Source organism: Aspergillus welwitschiae, assembly GCF_003344945.1.
Source record: "Aspergillus welwitschiae strain CBS 139.54b unplaced genomic scaffold BDQ94scaffold_2, whole genome shotgun sequence".
Taxonomy (NCBI): domain Eukaryota; kingdom Fungi; phylum Ascomycota; class Eurotiomycetes; order Eurotiales; family Aspergillaceae; genus Aspergillus; species Aspergillus welwitschiae.
The window spans coordinates 1652311-1672177 of NW_020798696.1; the positions used below are offsets into that span (position 1 = coordinate 1652311).

At 51.3% G+C, this 19867-nt stretch overlaps 5 protein-coding genes across 5 annotated transcripts; 2 read left to right on the forward strand and 3 right to left on the reverse strand.

The window, feature by feature from the left end:
* Positions 1-9567: 9567 nt before the first annotated feature.
* BDQ94DRAFT_165976 (uncharacterized protein) lies at positions 9568-11201 on the reverse strand (the record flags this gene model as incomplete). Its single annotated transcript, XM_026770444.1, has 2 exons — positions 9568-9626; positions 11087-11201. The coding sequence occupies 2 exons, from the start codon at positions 11199-11201 to the stop codon at positions 9568-9570; spliced, it is 174 nt and encodes a 57-aa protein (XP_026631919.1).
* On the forward strand, positions 10913-14250 carry BDQ94DRAFT_49327 (putative nuclear localization protein). Its single transcript, XM_026775900.1, has 3 exons — positions 10913-11445; positions 11755-11889; positions 12101-14250. The coding sequence occupies exons 1-3, from the start codon at positions 11343-11345 to the stop codon at positions 14026-14028; spliced, it is 2166 nt and encodes a 721-aa protein (XP_026631920.1). The 5' UTR covers positions 10913-11342; the 3' UTR covers positions 14029-14250.
* BDQ94DRAFT_49323 (uncharacterized protein) lies at positions 14205-14889 on the forward strand. The gene has a single exon (XM_026775899.1). The coding sequence runs from the start codon at positions 14382-14384 to the stop codon at positions 14778-14780; it is 399 nt and encodes a 132-aa protein (XP_026631921.1). The 5' UTR covers positions 14205-14381; the 3' UTR covers positions 14781-14889.
* BDQ94DRAFT_49322 (phosphoglycerate mutase family protein) lies at positions 14890-16331 on the reverse strand. The gene is made up of 3 exons (XM_026775898.1): positions 16120-16331; positions 15815-16033; positions 14890-15728 (listed from the first exon to the last, which is right to left on the reverse strand). The coding sequence occupies exons 1-3, from the start codon at positions 16252-16254 to the stop codon at positions 15000-15002; spliced, it is 1083 nt and encodes a 360-aa protein (XP_026631922.1). The 5' UTR covers positions 16255-16331; the 3' UTR covers positions 14890-14999.
* A 576-nt stretch (positions 16332-16907) lies between these two features.
* BDQ94DRAFT_49380 (homeobox domain-containing protein) lies at positions 16908-19459 on the reverse strand. Its single transcript, XM_026775902.1, has 2 exons — positions 18864-19459; positions 16908-18805 (listed from the first exon to the last, which is right to left on the reverse strand). Exons 1-2 carry the CDS (start codon positions 19191-19193, stop codon positions 17021-17023), a joined length of 2115 nt encoding a protein of 704 aa, XP_026631923.1. The 5' UTR covers positions 19194-19459; the 3' UTR covers positions 16908-17020.
* Between the last annotated feature and the right edge of the window lie 408 nt (positions 19460-19867).

Sequence of the window (19867 nt, forward strand, 5' to 3'; positions counted from 1 at the left end):
CGACGGAACACCCAAAAGAGCAATCCGTCCTGGTGACCATCTGATCTGGCAGATTCTGCAAGCGGTTGATCCCCGGGTCTAGACTCGTACCACGATTTAGTTACTACTTGTACTGCGTACTGCCTGTATCGGTCAGTCCCTCAGTCAGTCCACCTTGGCTGCCCACGCTGTCCCTCTCGTTTTCTCTCTTTTTCATCTCCCCTCATCTCGTGATGATTCTATGATGGGATGACTTTTCATTTGTATTATGTATCGCTTAACTTTGTTTTCTACTTTTACATCAATCATAATTTAACCTTTCCGGGGGAGGGAGGGGGGAGACCGCATTTGATAGGTAAGAAGATTCTGGTATGTGACCGAAAGGGAATGAGAGGGAGGAGCCAAGTCCCAGTCAGCCCGGGTGTACAGTAAGCCCCAGGACGTTACCAGGGAGAAAAAGAGAAGAGCAGGACAGAAATTTAAAAAAGAAAAGGGCCTCGACTCGACTCCACTGGCAAAACTGGTCGGGCAGCTGACCTCGCCAGTGGGTCCGGGTCTGACGGCAATCCGTGGAATGTTCGACGCCGGGGGTCGTCCGTCCAGTCTGGCTGCCCTCACGATTCCTGGGAAATGCCATTCGCGGCCAGCAACTCCCTTTGTCGCAAACAGAGTTCACTCCTCGTCTTTCCTTTCACTCTCCCACCACCTTTCTTTCCCCCCGAATGAAACCCCCAACCAATCCCAGATTTCTCTTCATAGGTTCTCTGTCAGATGGATGCAATACGGATATTGCAAACGCGACCAAGCCATGTGCAGCTCCAGAAATCTGGAGACGAACACCCTACCAGTAGGAACGGTAAGGGATGGACAGGGCCTGTTACTCTGATTGGCCATGAGTTGCGGGGTCGTGGACCATCTGGGACTAGTGTGCATGCTATACACAGTAACACTAGACTACATTGGGGCTTAGCGTGGGCTTGGGCAGTTAGGGTTGCAGGGGAAACACTAGTCCGGATTAAGTGGATTTGAGGGCTGTGGACCGTGGAGTCGGAAACGCACATGATCACTCCTTTAGTATGGGGGATTGGAGCCCGGAGTAATTTATCCATTCCTTCGTAAGCAATAAACCGTCAATCTATTAAGGCGTGATCAGCTGGACACGCGTTGGTTTCAGATTCATCTGGCGACCTTCTAGTCTAATGCTGCCCCCCCTTCCCCGTCTCTCACCGACGGATCTTCTGTTCTCCCCTTCTTTCTCCTGAGCAACCGAGGGGACGGCAAAATTATTTCCGTTAGTCACCCGAGGGACGGGGAAACAGGAAGAGTCACCTTGAAACTAAACTAACTAAAAGCAAACTAATCAAACTTGGCTCTTCCTGGTGTAGCGGCTGAACTATCAACCTCGACCCTGACTAAGCTGTTTCCCTTCCAAGGCCGAGAACCTGCCAGACCGGCGGCGGGCCATGATGTCAAAGACTTGCGGCCTCCAGTTGGTTTCCCTGGCACAATCCCTTCATGACTTCATCCATTGTTCATTGTGGAGGTCTCCTCCATTGACTTAACATGACACAATGACTTTCTGGTACAGCTTGAGCTTATCTCTGCTCTATTTCCCTTTCTACCACTGCCTCGCTCGCTGCTCTCGTACTTTTGCCCCCCCGTGGGTCGTTTAGCGGACGTGATAGCCTGCGACTGTGCGCGCTGCCCTTCCATAGTGGGAGTTGATCTATCAATAGTCGGGTGTCCAGGAGGGTCTCTGATATGATTACCCGCCGCCTACCTCGGTAGATACGGAGAAGATTCGGAACTGCAACGGACATCCTCCAGCTCTTCTCCATCTGGGGTAGATAGCTTCGGGACTGAATTTCCCGACGACACAAGGTCAGTGACTCATAGTCCCGAAACCGGGGGAAACCTCTTCGCAGGAGACGAGTCAGGGTATCATGATAGCCGAGGGTTGGCCTATGCGCTTCCCATCAATGCCTTTCTATCCTGTTACGGCCGGATACTGGTTACGTCCCGTTTGTTTCCGCCACTTGACCCCGGGAAATTCTCGTGGGTGATGACGGATGTCGTTCGTTTAAGCTCTCCTGATAACGGGGCTTCTGCTTCGTGGTGCTTCTATTGGTCCTGCATCACAATAGCGTCGATCGTGAGGTGATTGTGTCATTCATCGGTGGTGCGTCGTCGATTCGCCTCTCCGAAACCAGTGGTCTTCGTCATGATGTTGGTGTCGAACCACGATATGTTGCTGAAGTCATGGTGGACTTATCTGACGATTGCTCGGGCTAAAAGTCCTTTGCAATGAAGATTGCTAGTCGATTACCCATGTTCTGCTAACAAAGCGCAAAGGACTTGTCGTATACACTGTGGATGTGGATGACCTGACGTGACTACAACGCGACCACCCGACGACCCGTTCTGTGGTTCTGTGTTGACTTGTGACTTCAGTTGCTACGAGATCAGTCACTCAATGCAGAACCAGAAGTGCTGGTGGCTGAATGTTAGCGATGCGCGACCTATGCTGTCATACTCCTAGACGCCAATATTGCTAGTCGATATCCAGACAACATCCAGCGCATAAAACTTGGCCTAGCTGAGCTGGTGAACACTGGAAAATATAGCTCTCAGCGCAAGCATCAAAAGTCCGTGCTTGGCGCATGTATCATATCAGTCATCCGTCCTAGGCACCATAGGGTGGTACCCTCAGCAGTCTGGTTTAGTTAACACCCGGTGATCTTTTTCCGACGCTGATAAGGCTACCCTTCCGAATGGCACGAGAATAGGAGTAAACGTGTCTTGATTGGAAGTTGGACTTGTCAGTACGCGGGGATAAATTTACCCTGTCAATGTGCTCGGTCTACAAACAACCGCAAGAGTACATGGCGTCCTCGCCCTTTACAGCCTGGCTAACATGATCGATTGTGTTGCTGAAATCCTTCTCACGTCCAGGTAGGACCGGCCTGTCCGTATGTGACCGCTTAGTTTAACACGGAGATGCGAGCTACCTTCGCATTGGGCGCCGGGTAAAATTGCAGTTCAGTGAAGTCGTTCTATCTGACATCACGCCATATGGCATGATGGATTTACGAGTTTGGCCAATCGGTCAGATTCTCTCGTTCAGCCACGCCGAGAGCCTGCAGGACTTGCAATAGATTGCAGTTGAATGTTACCACTCCATCAGGCGCTTGCTTTCACTAACCCCACTCAGTTTCATCGAATTTGGTATGCCGAGAAGGATGAGAATGCACATACCTCAGGTCATCGGACACTCCCGATAGTCAAAAGGTGGCATTTCATCCCTGCATTCCATCGTGCCCTATTCTCTATGATGTGACAACTTGTGTCCCGATCTCTTTGAACAATTCTTGAGCAGGAAAATCAAAATTTGTCTCAATGGTGCAATGGAGGTGTACTGAAGCAATAATTGCAAGCACAGATAACTGCATATTGGGGACTAAATATGCATATAGTGAGTTTCTGCCACTGCGTGGAGAAATATAGCCACCAGAGCGAGGCGATCTTCTAGAACCTATCCTCTTAGCCGCTTGGATTGCATCCTATAGTAGTCACTCGAGATTCCATTAACATGACCTTAACCAAGCTAACATCATCACTTCTGCGCAAATATTGCCGATGAGATACAATGGAGTTTACGGTGCTACAGTGCTCGACATTGACTAGTCTCAGTCGAAGGACATACATTATGGTATCACTGGTGGGGCTATGCTTTCTCTGCCTCGATAAAAAGCAATACGAGACCAGACCTTCCATAATCAACACCGTTTACTCCGTAGTTCCAGCAGGACAACGTCTTGTTCGAGCTATACAATCATTCCATAAACTAGTTGTACACGATATAGCTCTAGGCATAAATTAGTGGACAAGAGTTTGACGGGCCTGTCAGTCGCAATGAGGACTAACAACTAGCCGTTGGACATGCTGCACACCTACCTAACTGCATCCTACTTACTGTTGTCCGAATTCTGGAATACCATCACTATATTTAAAACTCTTCGTTATCTGCTAGGGTTCTTGTTGAATGGGCCTCGACTAGGCACTCTTTGGTATAAAGGATCAAGTACCAGGGTTTATAATTTCCTTCGATCCAGATAGTTCCTAAAAAGGTAACCGATTTGAGAGACGGATCCTTCGGTTCGTGATTCAGCTGGTCTCAACATAGTGAATCCACATGCACGGTATCAAAATACCTAGACAGATCAATGTTTACAGAGATAGTAACAAACCAATCGAATATCATAAGTGTCCAACAAATAGATCTACTACCCCAGAAATTTCGCACAGATAATCGGTTGTTGCTTTGCACGATCATTAAAGTGGCAAACAGTCCCCTCACCCTTGGTTCTCTCTACCAGATATACTTAACTTGAGCTTGACCTTAATCAAACGTAAGTGAACAATGCCTACTACTTGCCACATAACCCTCTATCATGATACATATCACTAGCATCCTTATACACTCATAATCATATAGTATCTATCAGTATACAGACTACTGTCATACACATCTAGACTAAACCTTCCCCAAGTTCTATATACTGATCACCACATACAAAATGTCCACGTCACATCCACCATCACCACAAATCCGACAAGAACCCACCACTCACTTCTATCCATCTCCATCTCCATCTCCTCCCGAGTCGAACAACCAGCATCATGGTAACATCGAAAACCATGTCGACCGCTACGAGAGAGCCACCTCATTATCAGGAACCATCAACATCACCGTCGAATCCCCTTCCTCTTCCTCCCACGACGAGGTTAACTCGAAATCCACTTGGTCGAGATCTTATCATGACTAATCAAGGGATATAATGTCTGATGAGTTGTTCGACTGATTGATAGTTCTATCATGGTCCAGTTGAGTCTCCGATGGCGTTATTAGGTGGCTATGCGGATTCTTGATGATTGAGATATACGTAGTATCTTTTTTAAGAAAAATTACCGTTCTGTTTGCTACGCTACTGCGTGTATATTGATAAATAGACTTTATAGCCCAGAAATGCAGCAATCTCTATTACATGTCAAGTATAGAGGCAGTGGTGGAGAGAGATATATTAATGAAAATCATATTCTATGACCTCTTTTATTCCTCTCTAGTACTAGATATATGCCCAGTCATCCTTCCTCCGGTGTAGTCTAGAACTTGATGGCCGCATAATTTGGATCTACTATTACTCTGTTATAAGAAATGAATGGAACCTCCTGTTAGAATTATTCTTCTGTTTCAGCCAGGTTGAAGATCATTATACCACAGCCTGGTCATTGGATCTAGTATCTAGTACTTACTATTAGCATTCATCGCTATTGTTCTTCACTAGAATCAAGTACTAGTTGTCCTTTCTATGGTTCCTTCTGCTATGTATATTATACTGTGAAGTTCGGTTTGTAGTAGGGTAAGTATCTACTAGATTATTTGTTTCTGGATAAATATGAATGAACGAGGGCTATGCTGTGCTATGCTGTGCTGCATTGTAGAGGGCTCTGTGTAATGCTATGGATTGTTTGGTACATAGTAGTAAATAGAGGGTTTAATCTGTGTTAGGATGGGTTGGGTATGTGTGTAACCGGGGTCAGGTAGTGGTCAACCCCCCTTCGGTCGAGTCACCGGGTTCTGCTAATTAGTATAGTAGTTATACTATAATAATTCAGTTGGTATTAATGAGCTGGTTATCGAGGGTAGTCAACTACAGGCATGAGGTGATAATCGATATCGACTGTAGCAGATAATGCACTGGAGTATATTACTATCGTAGTTTCACTCGGACTAGCATCTGCAGGTGGAGCTATGGCAAAGCAAAGTGTCCTGCTGATGACATGCAGAAGGCCCATTCCTTGTCTGGAGGGACTTGGCTGGGCTTGGCGTGATGCAGCTTGGTCTGCCTGTTCTTGATTCGAACGTTACTACTCGACTGCTAGTGTAAGTTGATTCCCCTACATGTCTCCGGTCCTTGTTAGTGCAAAGAGACGAAGGTGACGCTGCATGCAAACGGGAAAGCTTGAATTGAGCCGACCCGTGTTTAGGTCGATTCCTATGGCAGCAGCGGGGCGGGTTATAGCAGGAGGAGCTTGATATTAACAGATGATGGCTGCATATTTACGTACTAGAAGATGTTCGTTCGTGAGGATTGAGGTTTGGACTGGACGGCTATGCATGGTTTCCGAAGTGATGGTCATGGGTAGGAGATCTGGGGTTTGTAATGGTTGGTTTTCTGGTTCGAGTCAGTGTTCTTTCTACATTATCTACTTGCTCTCTTCGGGTATAGAGTACGTACTTTTTGCCACTTTGAAGGAATTGAATTGTAAGCGAGTGGCAGAGAGCCTCGGTAGGGGTGGGGATGGATATGGGAGATGCTTTGGTTAGCTTCGAACCTTGTTGATATGTATGTAGTATGCATCGAAACAATTCATCTCCACTGATAGCACGCAAGTAAGTAAGTTTGCCATCCTACGAAAGATGATGCATCTGGCCCCAGTATGGATGAAGGTTGGCCCCGGAAGGCAGAGGAAGGAAGTGAATCCATTGAATACTGACTGAACGGTAAAGTTACGGTCGGCATGACGCACGGTCCCTGATCGACCCTAGCGCCCGCGCTCGTGACCTCCCAGTCCGACTGGGTCATCTGCCCTTTGCTTTTCCCCCTCCGCCACTCTCCGTGCCTCGTGCCCCCAACAAACACTGGAAGCCACAGGAATGATGACAGTTCCTGAGCAATGACCGTTCAGTCTCAGCAGTCTCAGCACGGGAAGGACTGAATTCCTGGAGTCGATCCATGGTCGGCTACAAGCCCTCGTTCAATGCGCATTATCAAATGTAACCGTTGTGGTCGGAGATGACTGGACTCCGGCCTGGGATTGTTCCGATTGCATTCTGCATGACTGGCGTAACCCTACCGAATGAGTCAAGAAAGATAAACAAAAGTATACCAGTTTGTTGCCTCGTTCTGCTGATGATCACGCAGGAGTTCCTGGACACAACAGCAACAGGGCCCCTAACTATCTCCACTGCTTGCTTACTGGCGCTGGATGTGCTCGAGCTCTCCGGCCAGTCGTTTCCCAGATAGACGAACTCAACATGGAGCTTTCCAGGGAAAAAGCTTTCGCCCCGGTTGCACAAAGCCTAAATATAACAGCAATTGCAGACCGGGACCTCCCTTCCTCTGAGGCTGTTGTCTGTTTTGCTGTTGGTTAATGGCTGCCTCGTTGGGGGTTTCATCTGGGGAGGCTTGCGCTTACTTCGTGCAGACGGGAGTATGCATCAACACTCACTGGTATCTGGGAGGGAAAACACCATCAATGTTTTCTGTAGGAATGAGATATTCCACAAGCCTGATCGCCACGGGAATATGACCACATCCCCATTCATCTGGGGGAGTCATTCGAAGGTACCTCAACAGCCTTGAGCATGAGATGATTCGTCACCGGGCCAGATACCAGGCAGTGACAATACCTGACGGGACAGGACAGACTTTGGCTCGAGGCAATCAAAAGCGAGGAGAAGCGCCTGTCTGGTGATTGGTCCTGAACGGGAATGGCGCCAGATGCCATCAGAGACCCTTGCCCAATCAGGAAACTCTGCCTGTTTCTCTCCCTTCGAGTCACTATCGTAGAGCTGCCGGAATAGTCTTGGGAAGAGATCTCATCAGCCTGGAGAAGACTACTAGATACTAGAGGCTAGATAGAGTACCACTGTGTATGCAGCAGGAAATCCATACTCCCCATCGGCAGTCCGGCTCAACGTTTGTCTGTATGTAATTCAAGTCTGGGGAGAACTGAGTGAATGACTGTCTGACCCGGTGGATCTTCCTCATCCCTCATCCAGAAAGCCTAGAAGGTACCAACCCCAAGTAGGTATATACATATACACAACAGATTCCTTTTGCTGCTCTCCTCTCTTTTCTTCTGCCCCTCTCCTGCCATTTTCTTCACCTCGCGCGCTCAAGTACGCTTGCACCCCCCTCTTCCATCTGACGAGTCATTCCCTCCGAATTTCGGCCCCTCCATCATCCTCATCCATCAAGCCACTCAAGGATTAGATAGGTGTCCCCCGCAGGGTTCTACCTTCTTCGACCGGGGAGGGGATCTTCCGGGCGATCCAGTTGTCCTTTTTAGTAAGTCCAAAGGAGTTGCGTGGTGGTCGACGGGGTTGGTCTTCTTGCAGACAGCCAGACAAAGGCTTGAACTCCCGTCTAACCTCGGAACAAAACGTGCAGCATTCGAACAGCTAGTACTAGTCTGCCTGGAACTGACCAAAGAGCAGAACCGAGATCCTTCATCCTCCGGCTGTCGCTGACGATTGGCAGCCCTGACGATAGCAGTTGGCCCGGTGTGCTTCATTATTCGTCCACGCCGCGCAGCCTTCTTCAGTTCTGTCTCTCTCTCTCTGCCAGGTTTGGCACCGCGTATCCGCAGCGCATCTACTACCGACACCCACTAGGAAACCAGCCTATTCGGGTAATTTTCATGTGCTTTTATTCCAATTACTCTAAAGTCCGGCCAATCAATCCAGGGCCAACCAACTTCCCGCCATCCCCGGAAAGCAGCTTGATAGTTAATTTCAATTCAGCGCTGCCTTTGCTATCGCGCCTCGTGTGTGGTCTGCTGCTGTGCACACGCCGTTGCAGTCCAGTCCAGTCCAGAAGAATTTAGATTGAATCAGTCGGACATACAAAGAGGTTCGGGTTGCGGAACTCTATCACCGAGGCTGACTACCTTTCCGTATTTACTATCGCCTATTTTTGCTCTCGGCCCCAGCGGCGGCTGTCGCCGGCTCTCGATCCAAGGATTGCCCCGCTCTGGTTCTCAGTTCCAGCCAGCGAGGCAAATTATTGTGATTGAGATTATTGTTGTTGAGATATATTGCTTTTTTTTCGGGTGGATTTTAGGCTGCCTGAGCCGGACTAATATCAGGATTCCTCACTCTACGCAGGGCGCTCCGTAACATTCCCCTGCCGTTTCAGTTTTGCCGGTGATTGTTTCCACAGGCAAAATCGCTCATTGGAGGAACATATTACCTGAAGCTCTAATACTAGGACATTCCCCGGTCGGGATTCCATCATCCTAGGCTTAACCGCGCCATCGATCGCGATCTGTTCCACTGTGTACACAGTCCCGTTATCAGCAGCAGTAGCAGCAGCAGCAACACTCAGCCTTTCCTTTTGCTGCAGTTGCGTACTCGGGCCGCTTCTCAGTGCACTCCGATTCGTCTTCGTCGCGAGTATTTTCCGCGAGTCTGAAGGCTCTTTTTCTTGGTCTTTCTTGTTTTTGTTGCCTTTTACTTAGTTTTAAATTTCAGCAACACTGCAGCTGCCGAGCTGCCATCAAATCGGAGGATCGGGGCGCCAGACGTGCAGGGGTCCAGTCCAGTGTCGCCTGGACTATCTTCCGACTAAGTTGCTTGGTCCTCCGGACGTGCGTCCGCGCTACCCGGCCATCCACTATCCACATGCCGGCCGCATCGCGAAGCAGCAGCAGCAGCAGTAGTAGTATTTGGGATCAGCTAACGAGATCGAGCTTGGACTCGGGAGGTCTGGGAGTCAGTCCGTCGGTCTGTGAGTGAGTCGGTCAAAGGACGACGGGGTATTGATCGTCGTTGCTGCTGTGTGGAAGGTTCGTGAAGAATTCTGTAAGTGATTAGATCCTGGGGTTCTTGCGCTTCTTTATCTCCTATTATTGTTGTTTCTTTCCGTTGATCTCATCTATTATTTTTTTTTTTTTTTTTTTTTTTTTTTTTTTTTTTTTTTTTTTTTCTGTCTCATTCATCTTACGCGAATCTGCATCTGTTGTGTTTCGGCGGTCTTGCGGCGACGATCCCCGATTTGGACTGGGAACATATCGTGACCCGAGCAGAGGCAACCAATCAGAAGCTGCGTGGCGCCGCCTCCCGCCTTCTTTCCCCTCCCCAGTTTTGGATTTCCTATCGCCCGGTGTTTCCACTCCGGGATTATTGCCTGGCGCTGTTCCCCCTCACTTTCTTTGCTTTCTTGTGTTTCTCTCTCTCGCTCGCTCTTCGAATCGAAGACTCTCCCGTTCCTTTCACCAAATCCTTCCCTCCTCCACCCACCTTTCCTTTTCCTACACCCACTCCTACTCTCTCCACCCCCTCCCCTTCTCGAACTAAATCCTTCTTTCACTTTTCCTTTCATCATCATCATCATCATCAATCATCATCATCCCATCCCATCCGTCCTCTCCATCTCTTGTCACTGCTTTCTAATTTTCCTGGTGCGCCTCTCTCTCCCCCCTCCCCCCCTCCATTTCCCCTTGCCAGTCGTATCTCCAACTTTCTTCCCCACCCCACTGCTCTGCCCTGCCCTGTCCGTTGTGGTTCTAACCCAATCGACAACTGCGACCCGGTCTGGCACACGCACGCACAACCCCCCCTCTCACATTCACTCACATACTACTCACATACACACACACCTCATTACCCACGCACACACCACAGACTCACAGGCGGCCGGTCACACATAGCTTAACTCCCCCCGTCAACGGTCCCCAGTGATCGGTTCCATCGGCGGCACGCTGTGAATCATCCACTGCCCATCTCCCTGTCTCCGGCATAGTAACCGCCCGCTGCTAGTTCTCCTTAGTGGGTGACGCTGCTTTTCTGCAGACAGGGAACCTTGGGATACCCGATCGATCGTGGAGGGGACCAGAAAGGAGGAGGAGGAGGAGCAGTTCACAGCCTCATGTGGCGGCGTCGGTGGCCTTCCCTCACCAGCCACATTCACTCTTATCCATACAATCCCCCCATAACATTGTGCTTCCTCTGCAGCTTATCGGCTTGTACCTTGTTCGGCTTTGTGCCTGGTCTCACCGATTTGTTCTGAAGTGGTGACTGTGTTTGTTCACTTTTGTCGTTTCCCTGCTCTGGATTCGTCTAGATTTGTTCTTTTCCGACCGTGCGCTGCCTGTCTGTCTCCTGGTCATTCATTCATTCATCCATCTCCCATCAATTTCCATTATCCCCTCTCACCGCCTTCATGATCTGAACTTCGCTTCCCCCCAAACCATCACCACCCCAGTCTGCAAAGCACCGATTTGCTCAAACCTTTCCGCTGATCCGCTTCCTGCCACCTACCAGTCAAATTCCCACTGCATGCGAGCCGTGGTCCGTCCACCTTCATCTGTCCGAGGATCACTTGCATCGTCGCAGTTTCGCCCTCCTTCATCGCAATAGCCAACCAGGTCGCCATCTTCTTCCTTCCCCCCTCCCGTTTTGGCATCCTGATCTTCGCGTTTCTCTAACGCGCCCGCAACCTTGCGACGGTGCCCTCCACCATCACCACCACCCACCACACCACACCACCCTCTTTCCCGTCCTTCCTTGGCCCGCCATGTACAGCACTCCTCAATCCTCTGTTCCCGCTCCGATGAATGGCATCGGAGGGGAGCTCGTTGATGGGTCGGGGACAATCAATCCCGCTGCCTTGAACAATGGTATGTGACTGATTTGCTTTCCCTCCTTCCCTTCGTCGCTTCGTCGCTTCGTCTGTTCGTCTGCTCGCCTCTTTGTGTCCCCGCTCGCTTGCTTTGTGTTCAGTTCCTTTCCACTATCCCCCCCCCTCCCCCTTGTTTCGTTTCTTTCATTCTTTTTCTTTTTCCCTTTCCCACATTAGTTTTCCTATTCGCCGCCGCGCTTTTAACGGTGGACCTTGTCTGTCGCCGCTCATGGAGGCTCAAAAAATATCTTTCTATCTCTCTTGCTTGTCCATCGTGACAGCCTCCAAACTGACGGCCTTCTACTAGTCGCCGTAGTGCTTCCTACCCCAACAACATATGGTGGCATTGCGACCCCAACGAGTATAGCTCCTCGTGGTGTGAAGCGAAGTCGAACCCCAGACCAGCGCGGGAATGCACGCGCGGATGGAGACCATGACGACGGTATGTGTGCGTCGGAGTCCTCTTACGATTCGCTTCGTGGAATTCCGGAAGCGTGGGAGTTTCTTGGCATTCGCGTTCCCTCGCGCGTTGTTGTTGTTGCTATCTAAATGTCGCGCTTTTGCTTTTTGCTACCCTTCCGTCCACGTGCATGTATAACGTTGCCTGGCGATAAAGATGGCTGACGCGTGGACCACTTCGGTCAAAGCAACAGATGAACAGGGCCGTCGGAAACGAGGCCGTCCCCCAAAGACTCCGCGTCCGTCTGCGGCAACCCCCAGCGATCAGACTTCCAATGTTCACCTCCAGACGCCCCGGATGCAGACCCAGCCTCTGCCGGCGCAAGCTGCCGTCAATGTATCACCTCCGCAGGCTTCTCCCCCGGATAAAACGACGCCGACCAAGTCTACGCTCGTCAAGGCCCTACCCACCGTTAGGGATCATACGACAGACCAGCTAAATGAAGAAGGCGACGAATACATCCCCAAGGAATTCGATGACGCTGGTGAAAAGAAGGTTGATGCCATGGGCTACCCTCAAGGAGGCCGAGAGTACAAGTGTCGCACGTTCCGCGTTCCTCTGCGTGGGAATAAGCTTTTCATGCTTGCGACCGAATGCGCAAGGGTGCTGGGCTATCGCGACTCGTATCTCTTGTTCAACAAGAACCGGTCGCTGCACAAGATTATCGCGAGTCAGATCGAGAAGGATGATCTCATTCAGCAGGACATCCTGCCCTACTCGTATCGTTCGCGCCAGATTGCTATCGTGACGGCCAAGTCGATGTTCCGTCAGTTCGGCAGCCGCGTGATTGTCAATGGGCGACGCGTCCGCGACGACTACTGGGAGAGCAAAGCACGGAAACAAGGATTCACCGAGGATGATTTGGCTGGTGAGAAACGACCCGGCGGCGCGAAAGCCCGGGATGCGGCGGCAGCAGAAGCGGCGGGCGCAGCGAACTTTCTACCCACCCTAACCCATGGCGATGTCATCTACAGCAATGCGCTGGAATCGGTGCCTGGTAGCTTGCCTGTCGGCCCCCCATCCTCGGTTTCTCTTGCGCCACCGCTCCCTATGATCCATATGGCCACCACCACCGATGATCCCCGGCTGCGGGAGTATAACAGTATGCCTCGCCCGCGTCAGGAATTGACCGGCCAGCCTTTCCAGGATCGCATTCAGCCCAGCTCGGCCGCTGAAATACTTAACCAGGCTTCACACACGGCCGAGTTCAACAAGATTCTAACGTCACAACGGAGTTATCGCCAGAAGGGCCTGGACGACTTTTACGCAAAGCAACGGGAAGTACCCGTTTCTGCAGCACAGTCACAGCCTGGCCAATTGGATTCGACGCCATCCGTGTCACAGCCCTTGCAGTCCCCGCAGATGGCCTCCACGGGAATGATGAACGCGGCTCAGTCGCAGCAGCCCATGCTTTCCCATCAGGCACCGATTATGCCTGGCCAGACCGGTTTTCAGCCACCAGCGGCTCATCAGCAGCCGCCTGTTGCACAGTCCCCTGTTCGGGGTGTACCCCCGGTCCGGCCCGAGTTGATGCACCAAAGATCTAACCCTGCCATGGCTGCCGGGACGCCTCAGCCCCCTGGCCCTTATGGATATCCCTCCCAAGCGCAGCAGATGTGGGGTCAACCACCACCTCAGCCGCAACCATCTCCGCTCTCTGCCGCTGGACCTCAGGGCGTCGGCATGCCCCAGTTCCCGTCGCAGTTACATACGCAACAATCACCCTCGCCACTCGCACACTCCATGCCGCAGCAGCAACAGCAGCAGCAGCAACATTCGCAATCTCCTCGGAATCAGCCCCGACCTTCGGCGCCGCCAATGCCTCAGACTTTCCCCATGCATCCTCAGCAGGCGCCTCAACAGCAGCCCATGGCATCCATGGGATTCCCTGGTGTCACGGCTGCGCCGTATCAAGCAGTGACTGCCGCCAGAGGCATGTATCCTTCGACGCAGGGTCCTGGTGGTCAACAGTTTATGGCGGGCACTCCCCAGCAGCCTGGTTTGGCCATGGGAATGAGCGCCGGCGGTGCTATGCCGGGATGGCCTCCGGCTGGCCCCATGCAGCCCGGTCATCCGCAACCTGGCCAGTCTGGCACTCCTCTGGGATGGTCCGGTTACTAGAATGAAGCAAAGTGAGATGGCGATGGCCCGCATAATCCAAATTCGGCGTTTGCGGGGATCTGGTGATGTTGATCTACGGAAAAGAGACACGCCCGTTTTGACTTGTTATCTTCATTTCATCTTTCTTATACCGTGGATCCTGGATCCATTTGCTTTGAGAACGGTTACCTCGCATCTTCCCGTCATACCCTTTTCATTGATGCTGTATATTATCCTTGTCTCAAGGATGATGGCTAATGATAATCTGCACGCGTTTTCTTCTTATACCCTCTGTTATACCCGGTCAGTTATGTATGTCTTGTCGTTGATGTTTTCCGCCCTTGACTTGTTGTTTCGTCGGGAGGCTTTGAAGAATGTTGTTCGATGTGCAGTTACGAGTGTTGTTGCGATTGTGCATTTTTCATATGTCCATGATAGAGGGACGGTCAGATGGTATGGCGGTGAATGTTTCGTTTTGTTTGGGTCGGCGTATTACAACAGCCCATGTTTGCAGTTATCATTCTTCCGTGTCTTCTATTTTCAACGTCCTTGAGCATCGGGAATCTTTCTATTTGCACTTCCCTACTTTCTGCGACACCCCACTGCTGTTACATTTTGGGTACTCTTCACTATTACTCCTGGCTTCTACATTTCATTTTCTACACATGGAACCACACCCCTCTTGTCCAGTTGCTGCTATCGTGATACTCTCGATGCTGTCTTTATGCTCTTTATATGCAGATCAAACACGGTTGCACACTGGGGGCTCCTAATTTGACCAAACCCTCAACAACCACAATCCCTCCCTTTTGCCTTTGTAGTTGAACCGTATAGGCTTCAAATTTCTTTCAGTGATGGCTCATACGATATACACCTGATTTCGTAAAATACAAACCAGTCCAGTCATAAGAATGAGTGACTATATACACATGGTTCAATTCAGTGATTACAATCCCCCCCTATACCACCCCATCCCCTACCACCAAATAACACTAATAAGCAACCGTCACCAATGGCGTCGTCACCGGCGCTGCCGAAGACGCACACACGCACCCCGAACTAACAGAAGTAACCGGCGGCGCCGTACAATGCGCACTCGTCGTCCAAGAAACCGTCCCCGTAACCGTTGGCTCAACCTCACTATCCCCCACAATCTCCCCCCTCACCAGCACAGGAATCACCGCACCGGTCCTGAGCCCAAAAACCCTATGTCCAACGACCCTCAACAAACTCGCTATCTCCCCGGAATGACTCGTCACACTCACAAACACCCCATTCTCCTCCTCCCCACCAAACACATCATCCAACGCCCTCCTACTTCTCACATCCTGCGCCGCGCTCGTCTCCCCAGTCACTCCATTCCATAACTCATCGTCTTCAGCGAACCCCTTCTCGAAGGGCCATGTAGGGAAGACGGAATGGATGTGACTTGCGTTGTGGCGATGATCGCACGTATGAATGGATATACTCTCCCGGAAGAATTCCTTTATCTCTGGGATGAACGGAGTTCCCAAGGATAGGTCCGAGAATGTGATATTCGCTGTGCGTAGCGCCCGAAGCAGTGGGCTGACGAAGTAACTATCCGGTGTGTGGATGCGCTGCGCGCTTATCTGGGATTTCCAGAAGTCGTGCGCGATTTGCGCTTGTTGGATCCCTGTCGGGGTGAGGTCTGCGTCCAGCCAGGTGGTGGTTCCGTTGCCGGTTAGGAGGGACCAGTAGCACTAGGACATACGTACGTAGTTAGTTTGGGTGGGAGTGCGGGGAAGGAAGTGCGGGGGGAATGGTTTGTTAAGGGGGGGGGACTTACATTCCAAGCAGGCGTGCCGTAGTAATCTTCCGCGGCGTTGTGGTATCCTTCGCCGTGGCGGCCGAGGAAGAGGACTTTGTATGCGACGTTGGAGGGGGAGTTGTGGTTTAGGGAGAGGACTTGGTGGTAGAAGCGTTCCCATTGGGTCAGGTCCTGGTGGTGGCTGTGGGTGTTGTCGGAGGGGTAGGTGCGGTTGATGAGACCGAAGTTGGTGGTTGTCTAGTTAATGGTCCGGGAGGGAAAGGTTAGTGGGTTGTGGGGAGAGGGAATGGAAATGGAGGCAGGAGGATTATGTGTTATCTTACATAGTCGAAGGTGGATGCATCGGTGGAGTCCTCGTCTTGGAGGAAGTAGCCGGTCACGGTGGTGTAGTTGATGTAGGAGGCTTGCGCGGTGGCTGAGAGAGCCAGAGCGAGAGGTGTAAGACTGGAGAGCTTCATTGTGGGAAGATGTTCTCTGTAGAGGATTAAGTGCTTCCCGCTGTGGGATAGTAGAGCATCTGGTGCTAAGCACCGTTATATAGCCCAAGGTGGAGAGCCGACATGTCTGCTGCATGGATTGTTTGCCGATTAAGGCGTTATTGGCAGATGGCTCAAGGCCTACCAGCGCCGCACGTGCAAGGGTGGTCGGAGCAGCTAACCTGCTTGAGGACCAGCCAAGACATTCTACAAATTACTTGAGTCAAGAAAAGGTATGATTCCAGTGAATGCGAGACAGACAATGCTTTTCCAGTCATTGCCCATCCCCTATTAGTTGTATTACAGTATGTAGTAGTGGTGGTAATATGGCAGTAGATACGTGACCCAAACAGAGCCTCCAGTAAGTCCAAGAAATGAAAGAAAAGAAAAAGCAGCCGCTTCCCAAAGCCCACATGCTATATATCCAAAATAATATCCAAACATGTTCAAATCCCCAACCCTGAAAGGAACCAGATCGCAGACCGGGGTAGACGCCAAAAGAGAGACACCAACACGAATGCATAAGAACAACACAAGCCCTGGGATATATATAGGAGTCCCACGTGAAGCAACACTGAAATGCCAAGAAGAGCAGAGGTCCACTCTGGTATTAGAGACCACGGTCGAGAAGCCGGGAATCGTGAAGAAGGTAGAGGGTAGTTATATTACAAGCCCACCGAGAAACATTGACTGGCGAAAGGAATGGTACGTGCACAAATTAGATGGGTTGGTTGGTGCCGTGTGGCGCTCAAAAGTCGTTCGGTGTTTGATTGTTGAACGTATAGGCTTTAGGCTTCTGCGACGGAAGCTGCTGTGCAACAAATCGGTGAGCTTCCTGCTGCTCCGGGAACTCGTAGATGTGGAACTCCGTTTGCTTCGAATCCCCACAGAAAGCAGCCGACGTCGGCATGTCGACGTCACTCGTGTGATAAACGAGGGATGGAGACCCTGTCACAGGGACATGGTCAGCCCCCTGTTCCATCGCCTGCTCATACGACATCGTTGTCAGATCCGCCTGTGGAAGTTGACAGGGGCTCTGAAAGGATGCTTCAGGCGACGGCATTGACGTGGCATCAGTCCAGCTTCTGCCAGTCAAGGGAGCTTCGCAGGAGGCATAATCGGCAAATGACGTGTAATGGGCAGGGGCAGACATCGGAGGGGCAACACCCTGGTACGGGTAGGAAGAGAGCACATCCACGGCCAAAGGAGTCGCGGGAGGTGATGCAATGTTGATCTGCATCGGCTGTGTGGTAGGGAACAATTGGCTGGACGGTTGCGCCGACAGGCAGTAGCCACCATCGCTGGGAGTGGTCGGGAGCAGATGGTGCAGATCTTCCGGCGTCAAGGGTGTTGGTGGCGCCAACCCCCCTGTCGTAACCGCCGGTTGTAGCATGGACGACATGTCAGCCTTGGAGCCCAGAGCCCCGGCCTCTGCAAAAGTAGATAAATTGAGAGGTGAACGCTGAGCTGCAGACGCCTTCCTGACACCTGCATATCGAGAGTTTAGGCCCTGCGCGGACTTGGATTGCCTCACGGCATGGCCGTTGCCGTAGCTCGGGAGCCTCGTGGAGGGTGACATGGTGGACGATCCCGTCAACATGGAGGACGATCGCGAGGTGCCAATGGCAGCAGGCCTCGGGCGCTTTCTCCGGGCCGCAAGGTCAAGTTCCTTGCTGGGTTCCTTCCAGGATGAACGGTCGCCTTCATTCACAAGCTGCGAGCTGGGATGCGTGTTGATGCCAATCCCTTCCAATGTGTCGGCCAGCTCGTCAGAAGAGCCTCGCCTGGGCAATGACAGATCTTGTTGCAGAGGGTATTGCACACCATTGTAGGAAACCTCAGCATCACTGGCCGAACGGTAACCAGAAAGAGACTTTGACGTCTGAAGCGGGTGGGACCAGTCCTCGTTCTGGGAGGGGTGGAACTGTACGTTTTGCATTGAGTCGTGGCCGGCGTCATGTTGAGTGCCGTCCATGCCGGGAATCGTCAGCGACTCTCCCGACGTCACATACCCAAGAGCACCCTGAGAACTTTGAGACGTCCACGAGATGGCATTCTGTGAGAAAGAGCTGAGGTCACCCTGTCCATGTCTGCTGCTATCGTGGCTGCCGCAGCGGTTGTTGGAAAAGGTTGTAGTCGGCGACACTGACCCATCCATGCTGGGAGATTGGCTGTTTTCGCCGTCCTGGCCATACCGGTCACGAGCAGCAACAGCAGCATTCAACGCCCGTTGCAGGGAAGCAAAGGTAGCCTCCCGTGCCGACTCACTTCTGGTCTTCTGGTGCTTAGGCCGCGAGGACGAAGGAGCCGGCGTTTTTGTGCGCTCGGCGGTGTTCTCCACTGATTGTTTGGGGGTATCTTTATCGGTCTCATCTTTCGAGTCTTTGGCGTCCTCCTTCGAGTCTGAGCTCTCCGTGGACTCCGACTTGCCGCGAGCGGCTTCTTCGGCTTCCGCCTTGGCCTTCTGCATCTTCTCGAACTCCTCTTGTCTCTTTTGTTGCTTAGCCTTTGCTCGGCGATTCTGGAACCAATTCTGGATATACGTTAGTACACTGTATACCGAGTAGTCTGTGGACCAATGGATAACTTACAGCAACTCGTGGCAGACTCAGATTGGTTTGAGCCGCCAATTGACGCTTGACGTTGCTGCTGGGTTTGGGGTGCGCCTGAAATTGGGCCTCCAAGGTCTCAACTTGTTCCTTCGTCAACCTTGGGCGAGAGAGGTTCTCTGCATATTCTTCGTAGTCCATGATTGGCTGATGGTAGAAGTCGACCATGTCAAAAGGCGGGTGAGGGTAGAGGTAGCCATCCATTGGATGCATCATGGACGGGTGGGCCATCGTTGGGTCGAAGGCAACCGGCTGCTCCATGGGGACGGCGGCATGGCCAGTGAATGCGTAGGGATGGTGGAGGTAATTCATGTTGTGCGAGTCGGAGAATCAGGGTATATAGAGAGACAGGAGGAATAGTATAGGAATCGTTGGTGGAGTGTTGAGGTGAGGCGAAGTGTCAAGGTATTCAAGGTACAGGACCAGTTGCTGCCAACAAGCCGCAGCTGTGACGAGGCAACTCTATACCATTGAACGGTTGGATCGCAGAGAGAGAATATAGCTGGTCTCTACCAAGCCAGGAGGAGGGGAAGGCGGGAAGATAAGGACTTGAAGCAGGAGGGAGAGGAAAAGGGAGGGCGGCGGCGGGTGGTAGGGAATGACGGGACTGAAGTAGGCGGGCAAGCTGTCTGGGGTGTATACTTGCAGCCAAGTGGAGTTATAAAGGAAATCCGATGTAGTAATGAGAGAGTATGAGAGGTTGAAACCAGAGAGAGAGATCTGGAGAGTAATTAAAAAAGAGAGAGAGGAGGGGAACGAAGAGGAGGATCAAGGAAGGTATAAGTCCGATGAAGACAAGGTCGAATAGGACAGCACAGAAAGGGAAAAAGAAGGAATGAGTTGGACTAAGCTGACAGGGAAAAAGCAAGAAAATAAAAATAAGAATAAAAAATTAAGAAATTCAGAATAATAAAAATAAATTCAAAAGGGAAATAGTAGAGGGAGCGACCAAAATGGAAAAGGAGAGTAGGAGGTGAAGGAGAGAA